Raw genomic sequence first — 26,246 nt, 5'->3', positions numbered from 1 at the left:
GTTTGTGTGTGTGGTGTTTTCTTGTATGCAGCTTCTGGAGCCAGTGTGCAATCAGCTTTTCGAACTGTACCGGAACTCTGATGCCCGTCTGCGCCGCTTCACCTTGCAGTTCCTGCCCGAGCTGGTGTGGGTTTACCTGCGATTCACGGCCAGCAGGGAGCGCCAGATCAACGGCTGCATCGAGGCTCTGCTGCTGGGCATCTACAACCTGGTGGGTAGGAATGGATAAGGGGTGGATGAGGGATGAATGGAATGGTGAAGGAGGTGATTGATGCATGGAGGTCAGAATATGGATACGTAGATTGTGTCAAGGATCGAAGGTAAAACCATAGTTGGATTGTCAGCTGAGAAAGTTGGAAGACAGCAGCGTAAAAATATAGATGGATTTGGGTTTGATTTCCATCATCGAAGACTAAGGCATGGTTTCAGCGATGAGATTAATTCAGCCACTAAAGAGTATTACAGAAACTGATGATTTTCTACCATTTTCAAGCAACATTCTCTGTTTAGGTCTTTGGAGATCAGCCAGATTAGTTTGAACTGACAGGATTAAATGTTCAAATAATCGTTCTGGAGAGCAGAATGACCATATCGTGGTTCCAGATCGACTTGGACACCTTAAATTATAAGATATAAAGATCTTTTTTTTTTTTTTTTTAATAAATTTCATCCATTTTAGTCTGAATCGAGTGTAGTGTAAACGGTCCCGAAATTGAAGTCCGCTTGCTTTTATCTTGATAGTATCAATCATAGTAAAACAATACAGGTTCTGTTGAACTGTATTACTGTAATAATAAAAAAATAAAAAAACACCGTGCTGTTTGTTTGTGTGAAAGTGAGGGGGTTTGTACTCCTGCCCACACTCTGCAGGGGTGTAAACTCTCCTGCCGTGTTCCAAATGGCTGCGTTGGATCATTCCGGGCCGATCGATAGCCATCTCTGTGTACCCGTAACTCATAATGATCGCTAGACGTGTCACAGCTGTAAACCGAGACTTATCGTATTGTTTTGTGTACGTGTGTGCTGCAGGTGAGGTGTAAGAGATTTCAGAGCGCTGTAGTATCACCGGAGGATTTTTTTTATTATTATTAGCATCCTAACAGTGTGAGGCAGCATTCAAGGACATACATGAGTCATGATGGGAGAATATGAAGCGTGTGGTGTGCGTGTGCGTGTGCCTTTGTTCAATGAGTCACCCAAGCGGTCATATGATGCGTTTGACAGAATTATGTCTTAAGCGTGTGTGTGTGTGTGTGTGTCCTTATTGTAGTTTTAGGAAATGTTCAGCATCGACAATGGAGATTCCTTTGATTATATTAGCCAGATAGCACTGTTCCATAATTACATAATCACATCTAGATACACCGTGCTGTATAAAAATCCAAACACCTTGGCAGATTAATTCGATTTAAGATTGTACAGTTCAGCCAGTACAATCAGTTTGTGGACACCTGACCATATGATTCATATGTGCTTTTTGAACACCCCATTCTACTTTTAGTCCCTATTAGCTGTTATAATAACCTTCTGCAGTAGGAACGACAGAGGAACGACAGGTTCAAGGTGGAGATGGAACTGCATCAAGGATCGGCTCTAAACCCTTTCCTGTTTGCAGTAGTGATTGACAGGTTGACGGACGAGGTCAGACAGGAGTCTCCATGGACTATGATGTTTGCGGATGGTATTGTTTTTTGTGGTGAGAGTAGGGAGCAGGTTGAAAAGAGGCTGGAGAGGTGGAGTGCGTGCTGGAGAGAAGAGTACGTGTGTGAATGAGAGGGAGGGCAGTGGAGTGGTGCGGTTGCAGGAGAAGAGGAGGAGAAGGTGGAGGAGTTCAGGTACCTGGGGTCAACAGTGCAAAGTAATGGAGAGTGTGTTAGTGAAGTGAAGAAAAGAGTGCAGGCAGGGTGGAGTGGGTGGAGAAGAGTAGCAGGAGTGATTTGTGATAGAAGAGTATCTGCAAGAGTGAAAGGGAAAGTTTATAGGACTGTGGTGAGACCTGCGATGTTGTATGGTTTAGAGACAGTGGCATTGAGTAAAAGACAGGAGGTGGAGCTGGAGGTAGCAGAGCTGAAGATGTTGATGTTTTCATTAGGAGTAACAATAATGGACAGGATTAGAAACGAGTTTTTTTAGAAGGACAGCGAGATTGAGATGGTTTGGACATGTGCAGAGGAGGCACATGGGGTATATCGGTAGGAGAATGCAGAGGATGGAGCCACCAGAAAGGAGGAAAAGAGGAAGACCAAGGAGGAGGTTTGAAGGAGGCAGATGTAGAGGACAGAGTAGTATGGAGACGGATGATCCACTGTGGCGACTCCTAATGGGAGAAGCCAAAAGAAGCTGTTATAATTTTCTAGGATGATGTTCCAGTAAATGTTGGATTGCGCTTGTGAATATTTGTGCTCAATCATCCACAAGAGTGTTAGTGAAGGCAGGTACTGATGTAGGTGAGATGAGGAAGTTTGGGTTGCTGTCAGCATTCCAGTTCATCCTAAAGGTGCTCAATAGGGTTGAGGTTAGAGCTTTATAACAGGCCTCTTAAGATCTTCCCCTTTAAACCATGTAACGCATTTGTCCAGGGTATTGTCATGCTGGAGCAGGTTTCAAGTGAAGAAAAAATGTCATTCTAGTACATCGGAAGAAATCGTCTACAATTGTGTGCCTCCGACTTTGTGGTAACAGTTTGGGAAAGAAGCACATATGGCTGGAAAAGTCCGGTGTCCCAATACTTTTGTCCATACAATGTATCTTGGAGTAAAAAAAAAACGTCTTCGATTCAATTCAGTTTGATTGGTTTAGCACATTTAACAATGGACATCGACCCAAAGCAGCTTTACAGAAATGAATAGATTAGGAATATCTTTCAGCGTCATTAGTTGGTCCCTAATCCTTAATGAGCCAGCCGTAGATGGTTTGGAGGAAGAAACCTTGAGAGGAGCCAGACTCCAAACTCCACCGTATATCCTTTCATTATAGTTCTTGAATGTAAATCTATTCATTACAATTGAAGCCACTGTCCCAAACTACTTCTCTTTTATGTTGCAGGAGATTGTAGACAAAGAGGGAAACAGCAAGTTGTTGTCCTTCACCATTCCTTCACTGTCGAAACCGTCTATATATCACGAGGTAAGGACGTGCGTGTCTCTTTCGGTGCATGTGTATGTATGCTGCTTGATTCCCAGCCTCTCACTCGGACTAATGAAGTTCTCGCGCGTGAGAACGAGCAAAAGTGGGTTAAGACGCAGGAACGCATTCACACGCTTGCTATCCACAGCTTTCATAGCAGCAGGCTGAGCGCTCCACATGAGTCAGTCACGTTCAGTCAGCCACGTTCAGTCAGCATGGATGCGAAAGAGTGTGTGTGGGCGTTCAGCAATGGCTTATCGGAGCTCCTGCTGTTCCGAAGAAGTGCCTGTGCTTTTCAGACGTGTCAGAAACGGTGCATTAAGTGCGAAGATGCCGCGCAGTGACCAGAAATCGCACCATGAGTTGCACAAAACTCACCATGCAGTTTTCTTTGTTTTTTAGTTTAGTTAGGATTAAATGAAGCTAAGAGTGAAGTCTGTTCTTTGTTTTGATTTTCTTGTCTTTTTGCTTGTTTTTTATTTGCTTTGCCGCAAAAACCCATGTCCCTCCTTTTTACATTTCCAAACCATCTCAATCGGCCTCTCTCTCAAAAAAAAAGAAAAAAAAAAAAAACGTCCTACATGCACGGTCCCTCTAATAAACTCGTTTCTAATCCAGTCCATCGTCGTCACTCCCAATGAAAATCTCAACATCTTCAGCTCTGCTACCTCCAGCTCCGCCTCCTGTCTTTTACTCAATGCCACTGTCTCTAAACCAAACAAAATCGCAGGTCTCACCACAGTCCTATAAACTTTCCCTTTCACTCTCGCAGATACCCTACTATCACAAATCACTCCTGCCCACTCTTCTACACCCACTCCACCCTGCCTGCACTCTTTTCTTCACTTCTCTAACACACTCTCCATTACTTTGCACGTTGACTGCAGGTACCTGAACTACTCCACCTTTTCTGCCTCTTTTCCGCAACTGCAACCGCACCACTACACTGCCTTCCCTCTCATTCACACAAATGCACTCTGTCTTACTCCTAATGACTTTCATTCCCCTTCTCTCCAGCGTGTATCTTCACCTCTCCAGGTTCTTCTCCACCCGCTCCCTACTCTCACCACAAATCACAATATCATCAGAGTCCATGAAAACTCTTGTCTGACCTCGTCCGTCAACCTGCAAACAGGAAAGGGCTCAGAGTCGATCCTTGATACAGTCCAAACGTCACCTTCAACTAGTCTGTCGTTCCTACTGCACACTTCACTGCTGTCACACTGTCCTCATACATGTCCTGCACCACCCTCACATACTTCTCTGACACACCTGACTTCCTCATACAGTACCACAACTCCTCTCTCGGCACTCTGTCATACGCTTTCTCTAAATCCACAAACACACAATGCAACTCCTTCTGACCTTCTCTATACTTCTCCATCAACATTCTCAAAGCAAATAAGGCTCCATGCTTCTACCAGCATGTCATCATTTATCAGCTGCTCAAAATACTCCCTCCATCTTCTCAACACACTCTCCTCACTATTCAACACATTTCCATCTCCATCCTTTATTGCTCTAACTTGCAGCACATCCTTCCCAGCTCGGTCTCTTTTTTTTTTTTTCTTTTCCAGGTGTGTGTGTATGTATGTGTGTGTAATATATATATATATATATATATATATATATATATATATATATATATATATATATATATATATATATATATATATATGAAACTTTTATAGCAATATGTGTTTGAACTTTTACTTCAGAATTGGGGGCCCTCAATTACATAGGACGTCTTATTGATCTTGTTGATTAACTTATTGTTAATCATTACAAACACTGTAAAAAAAAAATTGTCATGTATTTGACACAGGGAACCTTGAGTTTTTACCCAGGGCATGATCAGCACACTTCTCTCGGCTCTTGCGGTTTTGTTAAAAGAAAAAACACATTCAGCACCTTCTCCCAGCTTTAGATCGGCCCTGCAGCGAGGCAGCAGTCACTGACGCAGCAGCCTGCTCCCGCTTCCACACGAGCTCTGTGTGACTAATTCACTGCAAGTAATTACAAGCATGAGATCCCTCAATCTCAGCACTGCCACACAAGGTTACCGCAAGAGAAGTTTGCGCGCGTGTGTGCGTGTGTGTGAGAGTAAGAGAGAATGTGTGGGTGTATGTATATGTAAGAGAAAGTGCATCTGATTGTTCTTTTATTCGCATAAACACAATAGTAGTTTCAGGGCAGTAAAGACTTTGTGTCACACAGCAAACTCCTCATCTCAACTGCACTTATAATAACGGGAAGATGTTTCACTGGGTTTCGGAGTTTGATGGTGAAAAATTTGTGTTCACCAGGGTGTTAGTAAAGTGAGGGTCTGGGGTGCAGTCAGCGTTCACATTGAATCCCAAAGGTGTTCAGTAGGGTTCAGATCAGAGCTCTATAGCAGACCACTCAAGATCTTCCACTCCAACCCATGTAAAGCACATCTTCATGAATTTGGCTTTGTGCACATTGGCATTCTGGAAGAGGTTGGTCTCCTAGTTCAAGTGTTCAAGTGAACAATCCGTGCCTTCAAGCTTGTGGAAAGAGTTTGGGGAGGAAGCACATATGACTGGAAGATTCAGGTCTCTTAATACATTTGTCCATATAGTAGTACAGTATGTATATGTGTTCTGTTGTGACTCGCATTTTTTTTTTTTTGAGTGCTATAGAGAAATATTTTTTAACATTTCCTTGGCCATGAATAGCGTCATGTTTAAGGCATGTTCATAGACTGTTGTTAAGCTATATATTTAATTTCTGGAATGTATTTCTGTCTCTTTATTGTATTTGTATAAATTTGCCCCCCTTCAGCCCTCCAGTCTGGGTTCCATGGCTCTGACAGAGGGAGCTCTAAGTCAGCACGATCTAATCCGAGTGGTTTACAGCGGCCTCCACCCTCAAAGGGAGACCTTTACCGCACAAAACAGGTAACATGTCTGTGCTATTTTTAGTCCTGTCCCTCCTCGCGTCCATAGGGACAATCACACACACACACTTACACAGAGCGAGAGAGAGCGAGAGAGAGAGAGCGAGAGAGAGAGAGAGAGAGAGCCTGACTCTCATAAATATCACACATCGATCTGAGACGTTATTTCATGCATACGCATGGTTCCTTATGCCCCCAACACACACACACACACACACACACACACACACACACACACACACACACACACACACTTGCTAAAATCTAATTACAGTCACATGATTTGAAAGACTCGAGTCCCTCTTTTCCTGTCAGCACAAGCGTGAGCATAATCGCAGGTTAATCAGCAGCACGTTGCTATTTTTAGTTTAGGCCGAATTTAATTAGTTTTTATTTTTATTTTTTATTTTTTACCCCCACCTCTGTGGTCATAAATGAATCCCACCCTGATGTAGTTGCGGGGATTTAATATATATATATTTATAGATAGATATTTTTAATTCTTGTTTTCCTGAATTCTACATCCTTGTTTCGACAACAAGAGGCGACTTCACGAAACCACCGATTGAACAGTACAGCAGCTCGCTTATATTTCTCGATTTCAAGAATGTGCACACACCTGGACCCGAAGGTGATCCCACTTACAGAAAGTACCAGCTACCAGACATGTGTCCACTAACGAAAATGCACTTTTTTTCCCCCACAAGACTCGTACATGGCCCTTAAATAAATAAATTGACTCGAGATGATGGAGAAGGCCGTGTTTCAACATGTAAATGAATCAGATATATTTGTTATTTATTAATAAGCATAAGGAGCCAGTTCCATTAATAAATGTATTTGGAGTTTACGCACTTGTTAAGTTGTTTGCTGCTTTATCCGTTTGTACGCATATTTGCTCCCTTGTTTGTTTGCTTGCTGCCTTATTGGTTGTCTTCATTTTATTTTTTCTTGTTTTCTTGCTTGCTTGTTTGTTTGCTGCCTAATTTTGTTTTTTTTTGCCATTTTTGTTAATGGCAAATATGTTTGCAGCATTGTATTTTTTTGCCTGTTTGTTTGTTTCCATGTTTGTTTGCTTCCTGCCTTAGTTGATTGTATGTATACTTTCTGCCCTGTTTGTTTACTTGTTTGTTTCCTTCTTTATTTGGTTGTATGCATGTTTTCTGCCTCGTTTGTTTGCTTCCTACCTTTTTTTTCTTTGCTTGTTTGTTCCCTGCTTTGTCTGTTTTCTTGCTTGTTTGTTTTCATGTTTATATCTCGGTTCGCTGTCTTGCTTGTTTGCTTGCTGCCTTATTTGTTTTTGTTTAATTGCTTGCAGCCTTGTTTGTTTGTCACCTTGTTTTTGTTTGCATGCTGTGTGCTTATATATTTTTTTATAACCACATTATTATTTTCAGATATTGTTTTCATTGCAGGGTCGGGCTGCCCGCCTCAGCATGTGCATCGTATTTCCGTGTTTATGCAATGAAAACTAGTCTGTGAGCTCTGCCCCATTAACTCTATATTTATTACTGATCTATTCATCACTGAATAGAGCATTAATCTGATCTCTGTATTCTTGATGTCCTGTGTTTAATCCCCTCCATTGACAGCCGATTCATCTAGTCGCAAAGAAAACAGAACACTCCATTATACACCTGTACTTAAAGGAACAAAGTGCCACTGATTGAGTCAGACTTTTTACACAGAGTAATAAACATTTCGTTCAATTCAGCCCATTTCTTTGCATATTCTTTATACAGTGGTCTTGGAGATGTGAGACTTTCTGATTGCATCATACAAACTTAGCAATAATTTATGATCAGTGTACATTGCATTCATTTGTTTTTGTTTTTATTCGCAAATGGAAAACAAAATGTGAATTGCGATTCCTTCATTCTTCTTTTGATATAATATTGAAAGCAGAAAAAGGAGAAACGTGAGCACGTACAAACAAAGAGAACGATTTCACATTCGTTTTTCACTTTGTTTAATCGCAGTCTTCAAAATCTCACAATGCTCACTACAGTGCATCCTGGAAAGAATTTACAGCGGTTCACTTTTTTCACATTTTATGTTACAACCTTATTCAAATATAGATTAGATTCATTATTTTCCACAAATTTCTACAAACAATGACAATGTGAAAGAAGTTTGTTTGAAATCTTCGGAAATTTATTACAAAGAAAAAGAAAAAATCAAATGTACACAAGTATTCACAGCCTTTGCCATGACACTCGAAATTGAGCTCAGGTGCATCCTGTTTCCACTGATCATCTATAAGATGTTACCATCACTGGTAAATTCAGTTGATTGGACATAATTTGGAAAAGCACACACCTGTCAATATAAGGTCCCACAGTTAACAGTGCATGTCAGAGCACAAACCAAGCCATGAAGTCCAAGGAATTGTCTGTAGACCTCAGAGACAAGATTGTATTGAGGCACAGATCTGGGGAAGGTTACTGAAAATATTTTGCAGCTTCAAAGGTCCAAATGAGCACATGGCCTTCATTATCTGTAAATGGATAAAGTTTGGAACCACCAGGACTCTTCCTAGAGTAGGACGGCCCAGCCAAACTGTGTGATCGGGGAAGAAGGGACACAATTCTCTGGACCTCAGACTGGGGAGACGGTTCATCTTTCAACCAGAGAACGACCCTAAGCACACAGCCCAGATAACAAAGAAGTGGCTACGGGACGACATGTGAATGTCCTTGAGTGGCCCAGCCAGAGTCCCGAGTTGAAACTGATTGAACTTCTCTGGAGAGATCTGAAAATGGCTGTGCACCGACGCTCCCTATCCAACCTGATGAAGCTGGAGAGTTTCTGTAAAGAAGAATTGGAGAAACTGCCCAAAAATGATGTGCTGTGCTCGTAGCATTAAACTCAAAACGACTTAATGTAATTGGTGCCAACGCTGCTTCAACAAAGTATTCAGAGAAGGCTGTGAATATTTTTGTACATGTGATTTTTTTTTTTATAATATATATATATATATATATATATATATATATATATATATATATATATATATATATATATATATATATATATAAATTGCAAAGATTTAAAACACTTCTTTCACGTTGGCATTATGGGGTATTGATTGAAGAATTTTGAGGACCATAACGAATTCGATCCATTTTGGAATACGGCTGTAACATAATATTTGTAAAAGTGAAGCGCTCTGCATTTAAGAAATGTTTACTCTTGAGCCATTTGCTCAAACCATTAATAATATGATTAAAAACTATAGCTAACTGTCCAGAGCTCACTCACAGTCTAGTAGAACATGCTGCAGGGTGGAGCATGATGGAGCATGGCGGGGTGGGAATTGTTCTGCAGTGATTGCCTGAAGATTTTGTGCATGGCATGATATTGTTTGAAGAGGACATGTATGGGTTCCCATTTACTGTCACTCTCTTGTTGCTTTAGTGATGTACAGTATATGAACCCCTCGGAGTGAAGCCAGAATGTTGGATGAAGCAAGTAATAGATTATGAGCTGATGTTTGATTGGTTATTTTACATCGAGGTTGGTCAAGAGTACCAAATAGAAAAAAACGCACCACAAATATAAGATAAGAAATTATACATTTCGTTGTTTTCAAATCAGAGAACTCTTAATCCATTGCATTTCAGGTTCAAAAACTAATACATAAACTCTGTTGGGAGAGTGTGTGGCGTAAGGGTACTCTCACAGTGTGTCTATAACTATAGAAAATTCTCTCTTTAAAAAGGCCTGATGTGTAGGAGACTGCAACACCGAATTAAATCAATTATTCAAAACATATTTGTCAAACACTACGGACAGAAGTTTGTAGACACCTGACCATAAGATTCATAAAGTAACCTTTTAATTCATTAAAATAACCTCCACTCTTCTGGTAAGAAGAGGCAAGATTTAGGAGTTTTCATGTGCAGATTCAGCCACGGGGGTTTTAGTAGTAAGGTACTAATTTAGAGTGAGGAGGAGCAGTCAGTGTTCCAATTCATCCCAAAGGTGTTCAGTAGGGGTGTGGACAGAGGTCTATAGCAGGCCACTTAAGATCCAATCCATGTAAGGCAGATCCTCATGGAGTTGGCTTTGAGCACAGGTACATTGTCGTGCTGGAACAGGTTTGGGTCTCCTAGTTTAAGTAAATGAAAAATCTAATCACTACCACCTCCAAAGACATCTTGTTCAATTGTGCGCCCCCAAATTTGTGGTAAAGTTTTGGGAAAGAAGTTGAAGTACTGGCTACATTCTTTCATTCAAATCAAAGTAAAGAAGTTTGGGCTCTGACAGGTAATTAAGTAAAAAGGAGTCATTATTACCACCTGTTTTGAAGTGACGATAGTAACCGGACCTCACGTCATATTAATATATTAATACAAAGCTCATTTCAAATTGTGTTACCTAATGAATGTATCCAGGCTGAACATCCGCCATATGGAACACAAGCAGAGTAAAGATGATGATGATGATCAGGTGATCAGGAATGTTTCTGATCTCAGTCATGTTTTCATCACTGACTCCCTCTGTCTCATCCACTTTAACCCCATACTTCTTGTTGCTTTCTGCTTTGCTGGTTGTTAGCTTCATAAACTAGCCTACATCTGTGGTGTGTGAGAGCCAGGAAATCATACACCAGTGGTAGATTTGAGAAAAAAAAAAAACGTGCAATGACGGTAAACAGGCTGAAAACGGCGCACAGTGAGTAGAAAAATACCGACATTTCACCAAACCAATTGAAACTAAAGAAACAAGTCTGTTTCGAAAGTGGAAAGTACAGATATTTGTGGAAAAATGTATTGAATGAAAGTCAAAAGTTGGCTGTAATATAAATCGAAAAATCTACTTAAGTACAGTAACAAAGTATTTGTACTTCGTTACTTCCCACCTCTGAGAAGCACATATGGCAGGTGTCCCAATACTTTTGTCGATATACTTTAGAGCAATACTTCTATACAAAAGTACATTCAAGACCAAGAATTTTCCTCATGTACAGGAACAACGTACTTTGTCCACCATTGATCACTTATTGGTTGATCAAATTGGATTACACTGGCAAACTCTTTGCTACAACAGGAAGTGTGTAAGCACTCTTGTTTTCCAGTCCTGCTGTGAGCTGATCACTGTTTCTCTACGTTCTCAGGTTCGAAGTGCTGTGTTTCCTCATGTTGTGCTACAACTCAGCCGTAGTGTACATGCCTTCCTCGTCATACCAGGCTGTGTGTCGCATGAGCTCACGGTAAGCATTGATACCGTTATGCCTTTCTCACGGACATACACAAGGTTTAAGAGTCTGGATTGCACACACTCGTATACAAACTTTTGTTTTTGTTGTTGCTGTCTTTTTTATAAAAAATGTTATATTCTGTTGTTTTACCTTTGATCTTGATTTTTTTCCCCCATTCTATTCTGGTTTTAATCTTTAAATTTGAACTTTTATACTTTGAAATTGTATTCTTTATATTTGTAACTTCGATCCTTTTTATTTGTTTTTATTTTATTGCTCTATTCTGTTTTTACTCTTTACAATTTTAACTTTTATCATTTTTTTATTTTATTCCTCCCTTCTGTTTTATTCTTTTTATTCTTAACTTTTATCCTTTTAATTTTATTTTATTTTTTAATCTTCTATAAAAATGTTTTCTTTATATTGTTTAAAACCTTTATCTTTTTAATTAATTATCCTTGTTTATTTTGTCTTTCCATTTTATGTTACAAATCATGCAAAACATAAAATTGCTTGTCGTTTTTTATTAACTCAGTTTATTATTAATTTATATTTATATAATATTATTAACCTTTGTGAACAGTTTACATTTTTAAAACAATTTTAAATAAAACGCCTACAGTAATGAAATGTAAATAATCAAATTAATGCAAAAGACTATTATTTTGATTACATTGGCACAAATTAAATAGTTTTAAATATAATGAAATAAATGGAAAAAAAAAATTTAATAGTTTACATTTTTTAGACCCAATTTGGTTAATACAGATGTGAAAGTGTGTGTGTGTGTGTGTGTGTGTGTGTGTGTGTGTGTGTGTGTGTGTGTGTGTGTGTGTGTGTGTGTGTTTTACATTGAATTTATTGAAAAGATATGTTTTAATGAACATACATTTAACAAATGCCTTCATTCCTTCCATCCTTTATTCATTCCTGGATATGTGGAATTATTAGGATTTTCTCCTTTTAATAGAAATATTTGAAGCGGGTCATAAAACACTGAAGAATCCATAGTGCTAGCATTAGCTGCTAGTCAAGTCCTGGTTAGCGGTTAACACTAGCGCTATGGATTCTTCATCTTCTTTTAAGTTTAATAACAATAATAAAAATGCACTCCGAGTGAAAAGCAGAGACGAAAGAAAATTGGGGTTCGCCACTTAATACGTTCCTGAGGGAACTCGGATTTTAACTTGGATGTTCCGCACGTAAAAATGATTGCTGAAAGCCCTGTATTGAAAAATTTCGGTCTGAATACATGTACCGTTACACCCCCAGGATCTCGCCAACTATTTATAAGCACTATAATAAGTGCCTATTTAAATTTATTTTAATTTAACTCAGTACAACATAATAAAGAAAGTGAAACCAGAATTCTAGTAATGTCAATAAAAAAAAATATACAAAAACCCCAAAATATCACATGTACATAAACATTCAGACCCTTTTGCAACAACACTTGAAAATGATCTCAGGTGCTTCCAAATTCTCTTCTTCGTTGCTGAGAGACTGGAGTCTACCTGTGGAAAAGTTTATTGATTTGGAAAGACACTCACCTCTCTATAGAAGGCTCCACAACTGACATGCGTCGGAGCAAAAACCAAGCCATGACACAGGATTGTTGCAGGGCTCGGATCTGGGGAAGGCATTGCCATGAAGAATGGCAGAAAATCCAGGTGCACAAATCAGGTTGCCTCTTACCCAAAATGACTCGAGGCTGTAACCGTTGCCAAAAGGCACATCAACTAAGTACTGAGTAAAAGGTCTGAATACTTATGTGCATGTGATATTTCAGGTTTTTGTAATTGTAAAACATTTTGTTTTGAAAAAACATGGTGAAATGTGTATTGAAAGCCCCACCATGCATACACACACCAACACACACACACGCGCACATTCAGAGAGGGCTAGAAACTTTTGTGACAGCTGTGATGGAGTGTCTTATTAGGCCTCAGCAGGCTGTTTGAGTCTGAAGATATTTTCTCTGTCAGCTTCTGATTTTCTGCACTTGACCTGAAAAGTGCATTCCTATCGCTCATGTACGTGTTCAGCATTCCTGTCTGACACTCAGACCTCCACATCATTAAATATTAGCCATGTAGTAAAGAAAACAAGAGACACAGCTTCACCGCACAAAACAGGTAACGCACGTGCTATTTTTAGTCTAGGCCTTAGCTGTCTTCCGAAGGGACTCGTACATACACGTACACACACTGAGCCAAAAATGCACAAGTCTTATACTAGTTGAATGTTTCTTGGTGAGGAGGGAATCAACATGGACAGGGAGTACGAATTGATTCTTATTTATAGGACAGTTTTTACGTGCCATCATTCGACATCTAAGGGAACAACTTCTTTTATATTGCACTGCTGCCATGTGATTGGCTGATAAAATCCCTGCATGAATTGTGCAGGTCTGTATGTGTTTTTAATGAAGTGGATGGTGACTCGTATTTTCGATCGTTGAAACCGTTAATCGTCCTCCCACACGCTTCAAACACTCACAGAAAACTTGCAAGAATATAGCGATATGAATTTTTGGTAAATTGGTAGAAATACAGTACATTGTGTCACATTTATAGTGAGCACATGTACGGTACAGTGTACAGTTCTGTAGTAGCGTATGCCTATGCGTCGTTTCTTTGGCGTTTATTGGTTGAAGTGTTCTATGATGTCAAAAAAGAGGCGTTAAAGATACACATCACCGAATTCATTACTGTACTGTATTAACATTTTACTTTCTTTTATAATGAATAATTGTATTTTTATTAATAAATCTCATTATTTCAACATAAAACGCCATGAAAACAATTCCCTGTATGTTTTTTGGGGAAAATCAGCCAAACAAATTAGTTATGTGGCAAATGCAATTCGGCACAAGATTCGAACCGCGGTAAAGCGGGGGATTACTGTATTTTTGGGGCTTCAGATTACCATGTCGAATGATGAAATGACGATAGTTTTGCCAGTGTTACCCATGCAGTCGTGCACAGCAAAGTTAGCTGAGCCGAAAAACCACCTCCCAACGAATATATACACTGCCCATCCAAACTGCCCATCCAAATAAAAAGTCAACACATTGATTTAACTAAGCAAATAGGTAAGAGCCGAATAATGGATAATTACTGAATGAATGATCATGTTTCAGCTGGCAACAAGTTATTTAACCCTAACGGATGCAGTGAGCAGCTTCTCATTTCTTAAACAATGTCGGAAGACACATCCTGTGGTCATGGAAAGGATGTTATTCTGTTTCATAAGGGTCAAATTAATGGCATGCATCAAGCAAAGAAATCATCTAAGGAGATCGCTGAAACGATTAAAATTGGGTTAAGAACTGGCCAATTGAAAGTATAAAGGGCAACCTCATCTCCAAGGAAGAAATGTGGTCGGAAAAAAATCCTGAACAATCGTGATTGGCCATCACTTAAACCTTTGGTGAAATCAAATCGGAAAAAAACAACAGTAGAACCCACAGCTATGTTTAATAATGAAAGCAAGAGTATTTCCACAGGCACAATGCAAAGGGGAACTCAAGGGATTGGGATTAAAAATGTGTGTAGCTGTTAAGAAAAGAAAACCACTTATCAGTGAGGCTAATCAGGGGAAAAGGTTACAATTTGCTAGGGAGCATAAAGATTGAACTCTGGAGCAATAGAAGGTGGTCATGTGGTCTGATGAGTCCAGATTTACTGTGAGTGATGGGCGCATCAGGGTAAGAAGAGAGTTGGATGATGTGATGCTCTTAACATAACAGTGCCTACTGTACAAGCCTGTGGGGGCAGTGCTATGATCTGGGGTTGCTGAATACTGAAGGACCGGATATTCCATCAATGGATTTTTTTTCTTCCCTGATGGCACAGGCATATTCCAAGATGAGACATCATTTTTACATATGGATTTCCCATCACAGAGACCAGACCTTAACCCTATTGAGAATCTTTGGGATGTGCTGGGGAAACCTTTCCGTTTGTCTCTCCTATCTTCAATACCAGATCTCGGTGAAAAATTGCTGCAACTGGGAATAAATGTTGTGACATTGCAGAAGCTTATCGAAACGAATCAAAGCTAAATTCCATGCCCACAGCAATGCCAGTTCTTCTGCTGAGCTTTTACGTTCGACGTCTCACTCACTCAGTCCCAACGCACGTCTGTAGTCCCAACGTGATTATTGTGAATCGTTCCCATTCAAATCTATACACATATCCATATAAATGGATATTTGATGTCCTTCTCTCAGATGTATCACAGTTCCTGGTTTGCCAGATGGTACAGTATGTTTTATAAATGTGTGTGCTAACAATGCTGCGTACGTTTTAGGCTGTGTGTGTGCGGGTTCCCACGGCAGCAGCAGAAGACCTGGCGGGAAGCGTGTAACCGCGTGGTGCTGGACCCTGAGTTCATTGTGCAGATGCTCACTGCCGTCTATCATGCCATGTAAGTGTGCGATTCACGGAATGATAAGTACAGTGGATTTTGCATTTGAATGAGATATTTACCGATTTCTAAACCCTCCTGCTACAGCATTTGAGGAAAACGGGCCTTTTTGCATGCCTTGTTGTGGAAGTGTGTTGCATTCTGTGTGCGCTCTGTATAAAGTGACTGATATCTAATATGTGTATCTGGTTATAAAGAAAAAAAGGTAATTGAATTCGAGTTGAATGAGAAGCGGGCGGTTTCAAATTGACGTCCCAGACTGTGTTATTGAATAAAGGGGGCACCAGTGAGTGGCTTTAATTTTTTTTTTCTTTTTTTATAATTTTTCCTTTTTTTTTTAAAACCAGGATTATCATACGTCATATGTGGCTGCGACACGCCTTTTTTTCCAGAGGTCTGTCCTGTTGTCAAGAAGCCTCAGTTAGCACCACTTTCATTCCATTAGCCAGAGGAGCAGTCGATTTCATTTAATCTGGATGCGACGGCTGCTAAACATGTTAGAGATGATAATGGAGTCCCTGCTCTGATTGCTGTGCTGTGATATAAAGAGAATAGACAGGGGGAGTGCAGGAAGTCAGAGCAGATCGATATTTGTCAGAAGCCACTGTCTAACCTTGATGAGCAAAACCGCACAATTATCCCATTGTCCCAGTTTCTAATTATGGTTTCTCATTAAAATGCCAAGCTGCATTATTGTCTATTTACGGAAATAATCGATTTTTTATATTCTTTTTTTATTGCATAAAACTTACAGCAGTGGCAAATTTCTTTGGTTTAAAAGGAGTAAAGCATGACGCTCGAATTGGTATTGAATCGAAATCACTCTGGTAATATCACAGTGCACCAGAAACAGCATGTTTTATGTCATGTTTTTCCCATACCTGATGTGGGAAACATGTCATTATATTAGTATTATGTAAAGCACATAACTCATAATTACACTTAACTTGAATGGTTGGAATGGATTGGATAGATTGGATAAATAGATGGATGGATAATACAGGACAAAAGAGCCCCCCCTTGCAAGTCATGTCCCACTTTCCCACAACAGGAAGCTGAGGTGTGGCAGGAAGAGACCAAACCAGCAGTCACGTATGCGTCTACATTGTTAGCATAAAAGAGAATAAACGCTGTTCTGCCTCGTGTACATGAGAGTTAATCTAACATCGATCAGTGAGATTTCAGCTCCTTCCAGTTTCTCTTCTCTGCTCTGTGTTTGTTCAGTTTGTTGGCTGTAGATGAAGCATGAATAAGCATCTCTGAGTTTCACTGAGCAAACATACATCTACCTGATTACAACAGCTGGCATTCCCTACTGCTCTGTATCAGGAAAGGAAACGGAACAAGGACAATCTGCTTTAGCACATGGCTTCATTACAACCCAGAAGTCCCAGCTGAGCTAGACATTAATTCGTTTTACTGACATAAGAAACCTAATTTGTGTAATTATTAGGGCTGTCGAAATGAACGCGTTAATAACGCGCTAACGCAAAATTAATTTTAACGCGGTTTAATGCAACGTGCGTTTCTGTTTGACCATTTTTATAACAAATATTAATAAATGAATATAAAAGTGGCGAAATTAAAACTTTCACGCAACACACGTCACAACGCAACACACGTCACAATGTTCTTTCTTTACTCAGATGTAAAAAAAAAACTCCACAGAAAATGTTTTTTTTTTTGTTAAATCACTCAACATTTGTTTTTACTGATGTGCCAAGTCTCAAATCAGCACCAAAATCCGCCATGATGCGCACGATGAACCCTCTGGGGTCGACAAACGCACCGGTGCGTTTTGTGGCATTTTTTTTCCCACATAATAACAACAAAAGGCTGTGCTTTTGTAAAATAAAGAAAACAGACAGGGGGCGCTCTCTAGCATCTCTGTCATCTCTCTTCACAGACACATAAATAAAACAACCCGACTCTCAGCGAATATTTGCCTTACAGACATAAATATACGAATAGAAAGCTCGAAATGTTTACTTTTAAATGCATTTTAGAATTTATTTTAATTTAATTCACATCAAATACAAATATTCTCTGATTATGTAATCCGTATGAAAATTAGAAATAGTACAGTTTCTCCGGTATCACCTCATTAACCGTCCGTGTGGAAACATAGCAAAAGTTCGGTATGGTGTACTGATGATTTATGTAATTTAAAACAGCATAATTACTTGAAAACTTTTACAAGGATATTTTGTGTTCATGCTCTATGTTGAGTTTGGTTTCACTAATAATAAACATGCATTTGCATAAAGCGTCCACATTTGTCCATGACCATGTTGATTAGTTCAAGTTGGAGTTTATTTCTATAGCGCTTTTCACAATGGACATTGACTCAAAGTAGCATTAGAGGACTTCTGTGTATTTATCCCTGAAGAGCAGCCTGGGGCAACTGTGGAAAGGAAAAACTCCCTAGATAAAAGAGGAAGAAACCTTGAGAGGAACCAGACTCGAAAGGAAAACCAAACCCATCCTCATTTGAGTGATATCAAGAGTGTGATTATAGATCTTTAAACAATACAAAACACCAGAGCTGAGAACTAACATGAATCCCAGAGTGTGAGATTATGAGTAATGTCCTTTCTACAGTCTTACACAGTCATTTGACTTTGTGGAACCAGGAGCTTCTGAGCAAAAATTTGAAGAGGTCCAATGTGCCAACTATACATGAAGTGAGATCCAGTTGGCATGGGTACGTCTCTAGATGGTTCGGGATGTTTGCGAGGTCGGCAAAGAGAAAGAGAAGCAGTGGAAAGAAATTAGCGTAGCTGCTGTTCATGATATTAACAGCACAAGTTGATAATGTGCATGTGATCAGATGTACTGGAGCACAAGGTTATGATGTGATGTGTGTTATGTCTAGACATATGAGATGCGTCTTTAATCTGCACTTAAATTGGGAGAGTGTGTCTGAGCCCCAAACACTGTCAAGAAGACTGTTCCAAAGTTTAGGAGCTAAATGTGGGAATGTTCTACCACCTTTAGTGGAATTTCCTATTCTAGGAACTACTAGAAGTCCGGAGTTTTGCGATCTCAATCTATTGAACACTCAGAAAGTGTTAATTTAAGGTAGATTGAGAACAGGAAAAAAAAAACACGCAATCAAGTTGCGATTAATCACGCGTTAACTCATGACCATCGTGCGATTAATCGCGATTAATGGTTTAAATCGATTGACAGCCCTAGTAATTATGCAATACACACATACTGTAGCTGCACCTAATATTCACATGCAATATTATTACCTGAAATATATCATTTTACTTGTCTATCAGTAGAAAGAATTGTTTATATAGAGTGATGAGGCATTCTCAGCGCACACCTCTGTCAAGAAAACGCCTCTCAAAACAAAAATGTCCAACCACCCGCAAAACGCTGACCGATAAGAGCACGATTCAAACGTTGCTTGATTTCCTGTAAGACGAGTAATGACTGATATAAAGATATATGACTTGAGATATACGATATGATGTACAGTGGCTGGATGACAGATGCATATACATGTTCCTTTTGTTTATATGCAACACACTTGGGAATTTCATGGCATCAAGAGTTACTTTGACCAAACAAATCTCTAACTTTACAGATACTTTAAACTTGATTTTCATTGATTTCAAAAATCCTCCCTCAACACGATTAACTGTTTTACACACTCTCGGCATCCGGGCAGTTCTTTTCTCCAAACATTCAGCTTCTTATTAAAAGGTGTTCTTTACTAGTTCGATCTTTATGTCTGACCCTGTGATCCAGTTCATCCCAGAGCAGTGAATGGGCAGGCTCCCTAAATAACAAAGCTCAGACATACGCTTCAGGTCATTGTCTTGTTTCTTGTGTCAGACAGAATTGCACCGTGTTGAAGTTTATATCATATTATATTATATCGTATCATATGTGATGTATGATATATAATATGAAAATCTTTAGCTCTTTGTCAGACTCGAGTCAAACTTGAGTTTTCTGTTAATGGAAAGGACAAGTTCACACACAAAAAAAAGAAAAGCTGGTTAGGGAAATATAGTCCGTAGCTGCTATAACATAAGTGCTAACAGGTGTTTGGTCCAACGCCTTAACCACCGATCTTCCACCTGATATGATCTGATATGATATGATGTCAGACTTGCAGTTTTAGCTATCAGCTATCACTGGTTGTAAATTTGGCATGTCTCACCACCCTGTGTGTGTGTGTGTGTGTGTGTGTGTGTGTGTGTGTGTGTGTGTGTGTGTGTGTGTTTCTGTCTTGCAGTTATAACGGAGAATGGGACCTGGGGAGAGAGGTGCTGGATGATATTTTATACAGAGCCCAGCTGGAACTCTATTCAGAGCCTTTACTGGTGAGAACTCACAGCAGTGCACACAAATTCCCGTATTTGCAACGACAGAAAAGTAGGTCTGCGTGATATGCCGCAATGTGGCCGTAGGTACGTGACCATTAAACAACATGGAAATCCGCATTATTGCCGCTGCCAGTAAGCAGTTCCTGATCACAGTGTATTATAATAATACACTCTTTAAGCTAAAAGTTTTATGTTCTTAATTTTTGTTGTTTTTTTATGCATTTCTTGATCATCAATCACTCAGAGAAACCAGCATTGCCTAAGGCTAATGGAAATGACAAAATTACAAAGGAAGGAAAATAGAAATTGATGAACATTTCATACACAATTATTAGTGGCAAAAAGAAAGAAAATATATGACATTACCAGGAGGAGAATGCTTTCCTATATCATTAGTTGTACCCCTTCCTGCTTCATTAGTTGGGGAACGCAATGAAGAACTCCTTGCCAGACAGTGCTCCGAATGGTTCCCAAGGAAAAAAGGTACTGCAGGTGGAGGTGACTCCTACGGTCAGGAGGATCTCTCGCTCGGCCATTACTGCAGCCTCGATTCGCAGGCTTCGCTGGAAGAGAGAAGGTATGACAGCCACGATGTTCTTCATAACCTCCTCTTTTATTTAAAATTGATTTGATTCTATTCTTTTTTATTTTTTTAAAGCTATAATCTTTCACTTGTCAAAGGCATCATTTTGATTGACACTTTTTTTTGTTTTTTTTGTTCTGTTTTTATGGCTGTTTGTGTTGTCACTATTGTACTCAGTAGTGACAGCGAACAGATGTTCCTCCATCTAACGCTTTTAAACAAAAGCAGCACTAAGGAGCATGTTTCCACCCTGTTGTGTTGAATCACAGATTGTTTTGACTTCTCAACCGAGGCCGAGTTCAACCTCTCCATCCATTCGGGTCTCCACGCTTCCATGGAGATGGCAGCCAATCCCATACGAGGAGGGAGGGGCATACATGCAATCACACTTGAGGGTAGGCGGTCCAGGGGCGGGTGAGGGTGGAGCTGACCACCGAAGCAAGGGAACTTTTTCCCATTTGCTCCAATAATGTTCTTGCCGTTTTTGGGTAGCAGAGCTTCCAAAACCAGCTTTGCTTGGAACTACACATTACCAAATCTCTTCATTCCACCACTGCAGCGTGGTTTGGGTAAACTGGGGATAGATGAACATGCATGATATATCCTGGCATTCTACTAAAAAACATTTGACCTTAGCTGTCTCTATGCTACACTGACTGAGCATGCTCAATGAGGTAGAGTTCTGCTGCTAATGGCTGTTATATAACAACAATATTTACACTTTGCTCTGCCGGTAGAAGTCCGTCAAAGACGAGGGTCCAAGTGGCCTCTCCTTCTATTAAGTTACAGCTTTTTAAACTTAAGACTTATGGCCCAGTGTTTAATAGAAGACACCCAAGTAACCTTTTCATGTAAAAATTCATGATCATCGAGCTTTGGATTATATATTTTTTTGAATACGTATAATTTCCCGTTGTGTACGTTTTTCACTATTTCTAAATATCACTCATTAAAAAGTAAATGGATCACCCTTGTGTTGGAATACAATGAGAAAAATAGGGAGGGGGAAAAAAGAATTGTATGACCAAGCGAAGAAAAATTTATATTCAGACCTAATGAATATATCAAATATATTGTTTTTTTATATATAATTATTTTTGACATTTATTGATAGGCTGCAGCTGAGGTTTGAGTCAGGTTTAAATCGGCGCAAGTGATGAGAGGAATACGTTTTGAGAGCAAGCTCAGTTAGTGCACATCCAGCTGTCCTGCCTTGTCTCCAAGCATGCGCACGCAGCAGGTAGCCTGTTAAACCTGCAGAGAATTGAACCCATGTGAAAGTCCACGCTCAGCTCCAGCACCGTTTATCCTCCTTGTCCACTACTCACGAGCCGAACACTCAAAATCAGCATTACACTGAAGCGACTAGAATTCACGCTGCTGCCAAACAAAAACGATGCACTTATAACCAATCAGATTTCCCCATTCAACTGCACTCGTAGTATAGATAAAAAACAAAACATAAAAAAAGCATTCTGTTACACCTGGATGCAAAGCGGAGTTAATCCTATTGAACAACATTTAACTGTTTTTCTGTGACACTTCAATCCGATATATTTTCTTATTCCTATTATAACTTTTACGGCAATTGCACTCGATACAACACCTGACATTGTGGCCCCGCCCCCCACAGGTAAACATAGACGTGTGACGTATCCGAACACTTGACACAGCAAATCGAACCGCTTCGTGCACTTTGCAGTAAAAATTTGAAAATAAGATCAAATAAATGCATAATTTGCACCATTAAGCACCACTCAGATTTTTTTTTTTACTAGTAAATTCCAATATAAATTCCATATTTTTGGTACATTTGTTTCATAAATGTGTGCATTCAAAACGTTTTAATATCGACCCAGTTAGTGAGCGTCAGTCAATGAAGGGTGAAGCAGCGGGATGACGATGAGACGGACAGCAAAAACTCAACTGTCAATGTAACGGACAGTTCTTTTTCTAACTTCGCTCGGTGTTTCACTATGGGAATCGCTTTGGGCGTGACCAACTACGGAAGCTCTAATGACACCACGTCTGTCTTGACAGACAGGTCGACCTGAGATCAGGCTCCGCCCCACCTTTATCCCTCAGGTCGACCCCTTCTAACATCATTCGCGCTTTCTTCCCGTGAGGGACTACACTAGCTCTCTCAGCACTTCCTGTTCTCGGCTGGTTTCGCTTAACTGTTCATCGTGCGGGCCGTCATTGGATTCCGCCACCGAACGCGAGGTCAGTCGTACGGAATCGTGCTGAGCGACATCACGGAATAGCGTCCGCGTCGAGGCGAGCTATTCCTATTCCACCTGCTGGGTAGTAAGTTACACGGTAGGGACGTAATAGCGTCAAGCTATTGCAGGCTTAGCGGCGTCGGCGAAGCCTTCGGAGGGCTAACTACCCTGCGACCATCAGCAGGCTAACGTGTTGTGACGAGTCTAATTTTACCGTACTCAGCCATGTCTACGATCATCCCCCCCACCAAAGGGAATGAGTCGAAGATCAGGAGGTTGTATCCCGCCCGTGTCCATCATCATGTGGGCGACCATCTCGGGCAGGGACCCTCACCCGATGTGCATCACGTGCATGGGCCCGAAGCACGCTCAAACGTCGCTCGCGGACCCTCAAGCATGCGCTCACTGCGCGTCGCTGCCGGTGAGACATCTGGAGAGACGGCTGAGAGTAGCGGTGGCTAACCAACAGGACCCGTGTCTGTCCGGCGCCGCCGCGAGGTCTACGGTCGTTGAACATCAGCCGCGAGCTTCCACGAGCTGGGCGGACCTGATGGAGGCGAATCGCGGTCATGCCGCCTCTGTTTGATAACCTCCTCGCGGAGGATGAGGAGCGACCGTGCGACGAGGACGCAGACGCGAACTCAGACCTCCTCGACTTGGATATGGAGGGCGAGGATGAGGGGCGACAGTGGTCCCTTCCCGGCCCAACAGTCGAGACCCCAGAGCGCGGGCGATGCAACCTCACAGGCCGAAGGTAACCTGCACGAGGTATGCAAACGAGCCGCGGCGAAGCTAGGACTAGCTTGGCCCACGGCCCAGGACGCGGAGGGAGCGGTGAGAGACCTTTACGACGGGAAAAGGCTGCCGCCTGCTCAACCCGCCGCTAGACAGCTCCTGCCCGCCGTGCCAGCTTGCATGAAGGAAATGTCTCGCTACTGGTCTAGCCCCTTCAAAAGCAAGCTTCCCGCAAAAGGGTGCTCAAGCTGGAGATTCAAGGGATGGAAGAGCTGGGGTTGGCGGACCCCCAGCCGTGGAGCCTTCAGTGGCTTATCACCTCCATCCGAATCGGCGTTCCATATCTGCCTCCTCTCAAATTGCGCTGCCTGGGAAAATCGAGAGATTGACGGCGTCCATCCATCAGAGGGTGTACAACACGCAGCGCAGTCAGTGTGCTCGTTAAACGCGGTGACTTTGCTGTCCGCGTACCAGGCGGAGATTTTAGAGGAGATGGGACGACAGCTCGACACGGAGTACCGAACCCGGTACTTTGGGACGAGATCTGTGTGGTGAGCGACCTAATTCTCCGCTCTTCACGAGGCGCAGTTCAGGGCTGCGGCCGCGTGATGGGTTTAACTGTGTCAGGTGAGAGGCGTTGTGGCTCAACCTGTCAGGCTTGGGTGACACACAAGCGGGCGTCATGGATGCTGCCTACGACCCGCTAAAGGTCTGTTCGGTCCTGCTCTAGAAGATGAGAGAAACCAGCACTCTCAGGAAACAGGAGGACGAAGCATTCAACCTCTGTTTGCCTCGTAAGCTGTCTCAGAGCACGCCCCTCAGCCAGCGCGACGGGTTTTGCCGCAGCAGCGGCTGCGAGGAAGACCGATACACGCTAAGAGCTCAAGATCGACTCTCGGCGGACAGCAAGCTGGTCAACGTCCGAGATCGGATGGATCGGGACCGTGGGGAAAGCTAAAAACCGTCCGCCCCACCCCGAGGAGCGGAAGAAGAAGCGTGCGACCTAACACGCGAATGTTCTCTTGTCCTCCTTTCTCCGCTGGCGAAGAAAAGGAGAGGAGAACACGGCCCGGTTCTAAGTTCCGTAAGGGCTTCCTCTCTAGTTTTTCCTCGAGTTCGAGGCTTAAGGGGAAATGTTCAGTGTCACCAAGCACTCCCCACATTTGTTCCCTCGCACGTCAGTTCGGACGATTGCGCAATAAAGATGACATCATCGCATCCAAGCCACGGGCTGAGGGCGATGTGTTCTACAATACAAAACACAATAAATGTGGCACTTTCGCATCCAGGCGATCAGCCGAGGGCGATAGTGTGCGAAAATCCCGAGATCCCGGCGTGCACCCCCCCAGTTTTACCACTGGAGGGCGCGCTCGCTCTGTCGGCGAAGCCCTGCGCGGCGACGGTTGTGACGTCATCAATGCGCGACCAGAGTTGTGTGCGCGCAGGTTCCCTTTCTGCGCACCTCGTCAATTGGCGCGCATGCGCGGTTCCTTCGTGGGTTTTAAACACGGTTTCACGGGGATACAGGCTTCAATTCGCAATGAAACCGCCCAGATTCAACGGTGTGTTGATCTCGGTGGCCGAAGGGGAGTCGGCTCGCGTCCTAACGACCGAGATCGACTCCCTTTTGAGCAAAAGGGCAATCAGAGTTGTTCCGAGGCGGAAAGCCGTCAGGGTTTTACTCGGTACTTTGTGATCCCGAAGAGAGGGAGCGCATCTCTCCGTCCGATCTTGGATTTGCGTGTGTTAAACAGACACCTGAGAAAATATTCATTCAGAATGTTGACACACAAAGCACTCTGTCGGTCGATCCGTCCAAGCGATTGGTTTGTGACGATCGATCTGTCAGACGCGTATTTTCACATAGGCGTTTACCGTCACACAGAAAATATTTGAGGTTTGCGCACAGAAGCACTGCCTACGAGTTTCAAACCATTCCGTTCGGACTGTCTCTCGCTCCGAGAACTTTCAGCAAGTGTGTGGGCGGCTCTTTTGCCGTTGAGAAACAGCGGCATTCGGATTTTGTCTTATATAGACGATTATCTGATATGCTCCTCGTCAAGAGAGCAAGCGGTCAGAGATGCGGAGGCGTAGTCACTCATCTCTGCAGCTTGGGTTTCAAAATAAACAGGGAAAAGAGCCGCTTGTATCCCGCGCGGTGCGCGGAATATCTGGGACTCAGTATAAATTCCCTCTCTTATCGAGTCACGCTGACAGAGAGGAGAATCGCATCTCTCATTCAGTGTCGCTCCGTTTCGGGCTGGGTCTATGGTCCCGTTCGAGTGTGCCTACGAATGCTGGGTTTAATGGCCTCAGTGATTTCTGTGGTGCGTCTGGGACTTCTCATGATGAGAGATTTTCAGAGATGGGTTGCGCGGTTGCGCTTATGTCCCCGACGTCATCTCAATCGGCCGGTAAAAATAACACATTCGTGCGTCTTAGCGCTCCGCCAATGGGGATGCCCCGCGACTCTTCGGTCGGGGATTCCCTTGGGGGCGGTGTCGTCGCGAGTTACTATGACGACGGACGCGTCTTTGAAGGGCTGGGGTGCGACCCTTATGGGCAGAGCTGTGAACGGCGTGTGGCCACCACAGCTGATCCCGAGACATATAAACTACTTGGAGTTGTTGGCAGTATTTCTGGCACTGAAGCACTTTCTGCCTTTTATAAAGGACCGACA

The 26,246-nt window shown here is 41.9% G+C and overlaps 1 protein-coding gene across 2 annotated transcripts in view; it reads left to right on the top strand.

Annotated features, from left to right (window-relative positions):
• LOC124381175 (protein FAM126B-like) overlaps positions 1-26,246 on the top strand; it is a 45,843-nt gene that overhangs the window by 10,836 nt on the left and 8,761 nt on the right. The window contains exons 5-11 of one of the 2 annotated variants that reach the window (XM_046842594.1): positions 3,046-3,126; positions 5,932-6,047; positions 11,166-11,261; positions 15,564-15,680; positions 19,936-20,023; positions 20,447-20,603; positions 20,879-21,004. In XM_046842594.1, the coding sequence (XP_046698550.1) occupies positions 3,046-3,126; positions 5,932-6,047; positions 11,166-11,261; positions 15,564-15,680; positions 19,936-20,023; positions 20,447-20,603; positions 20,879-21,004 (781 nt within the window). The remainder of the gene's footprint in view (positions 1-3,045; positions 3,127-5,931; positions 6,048-11,165; positions 11,262-15,563; positions 15,681-19,935; positions 20,024-20,446; positions 20,604-20,878; positions 21,005-26,246) is intronic. The other variant, XM_046842601.1, reaches the window with a different exon arrangement.

The sequence above is a fragment of the Silurus meridionalis genome, chromosome 3 (genome assembly GCF_014805685.1).
Source record: "Silurus meridionalis isolate SWU-2019-XX chromosome 3, ASM1480568v1, whole genome shotgun sequence".
Taxonomy (NCBI): domain Eukaryota; kingdom Metazoa; phylum Chordata; class Actinopteri; order Siluriformes; family Siluridae; genus Silurus; species Silurus meridionalis.
Note: the sequence above shows the minus strand (reverse complement) of the source record. Positions and strands in the feature narration are given on the sequence as shown.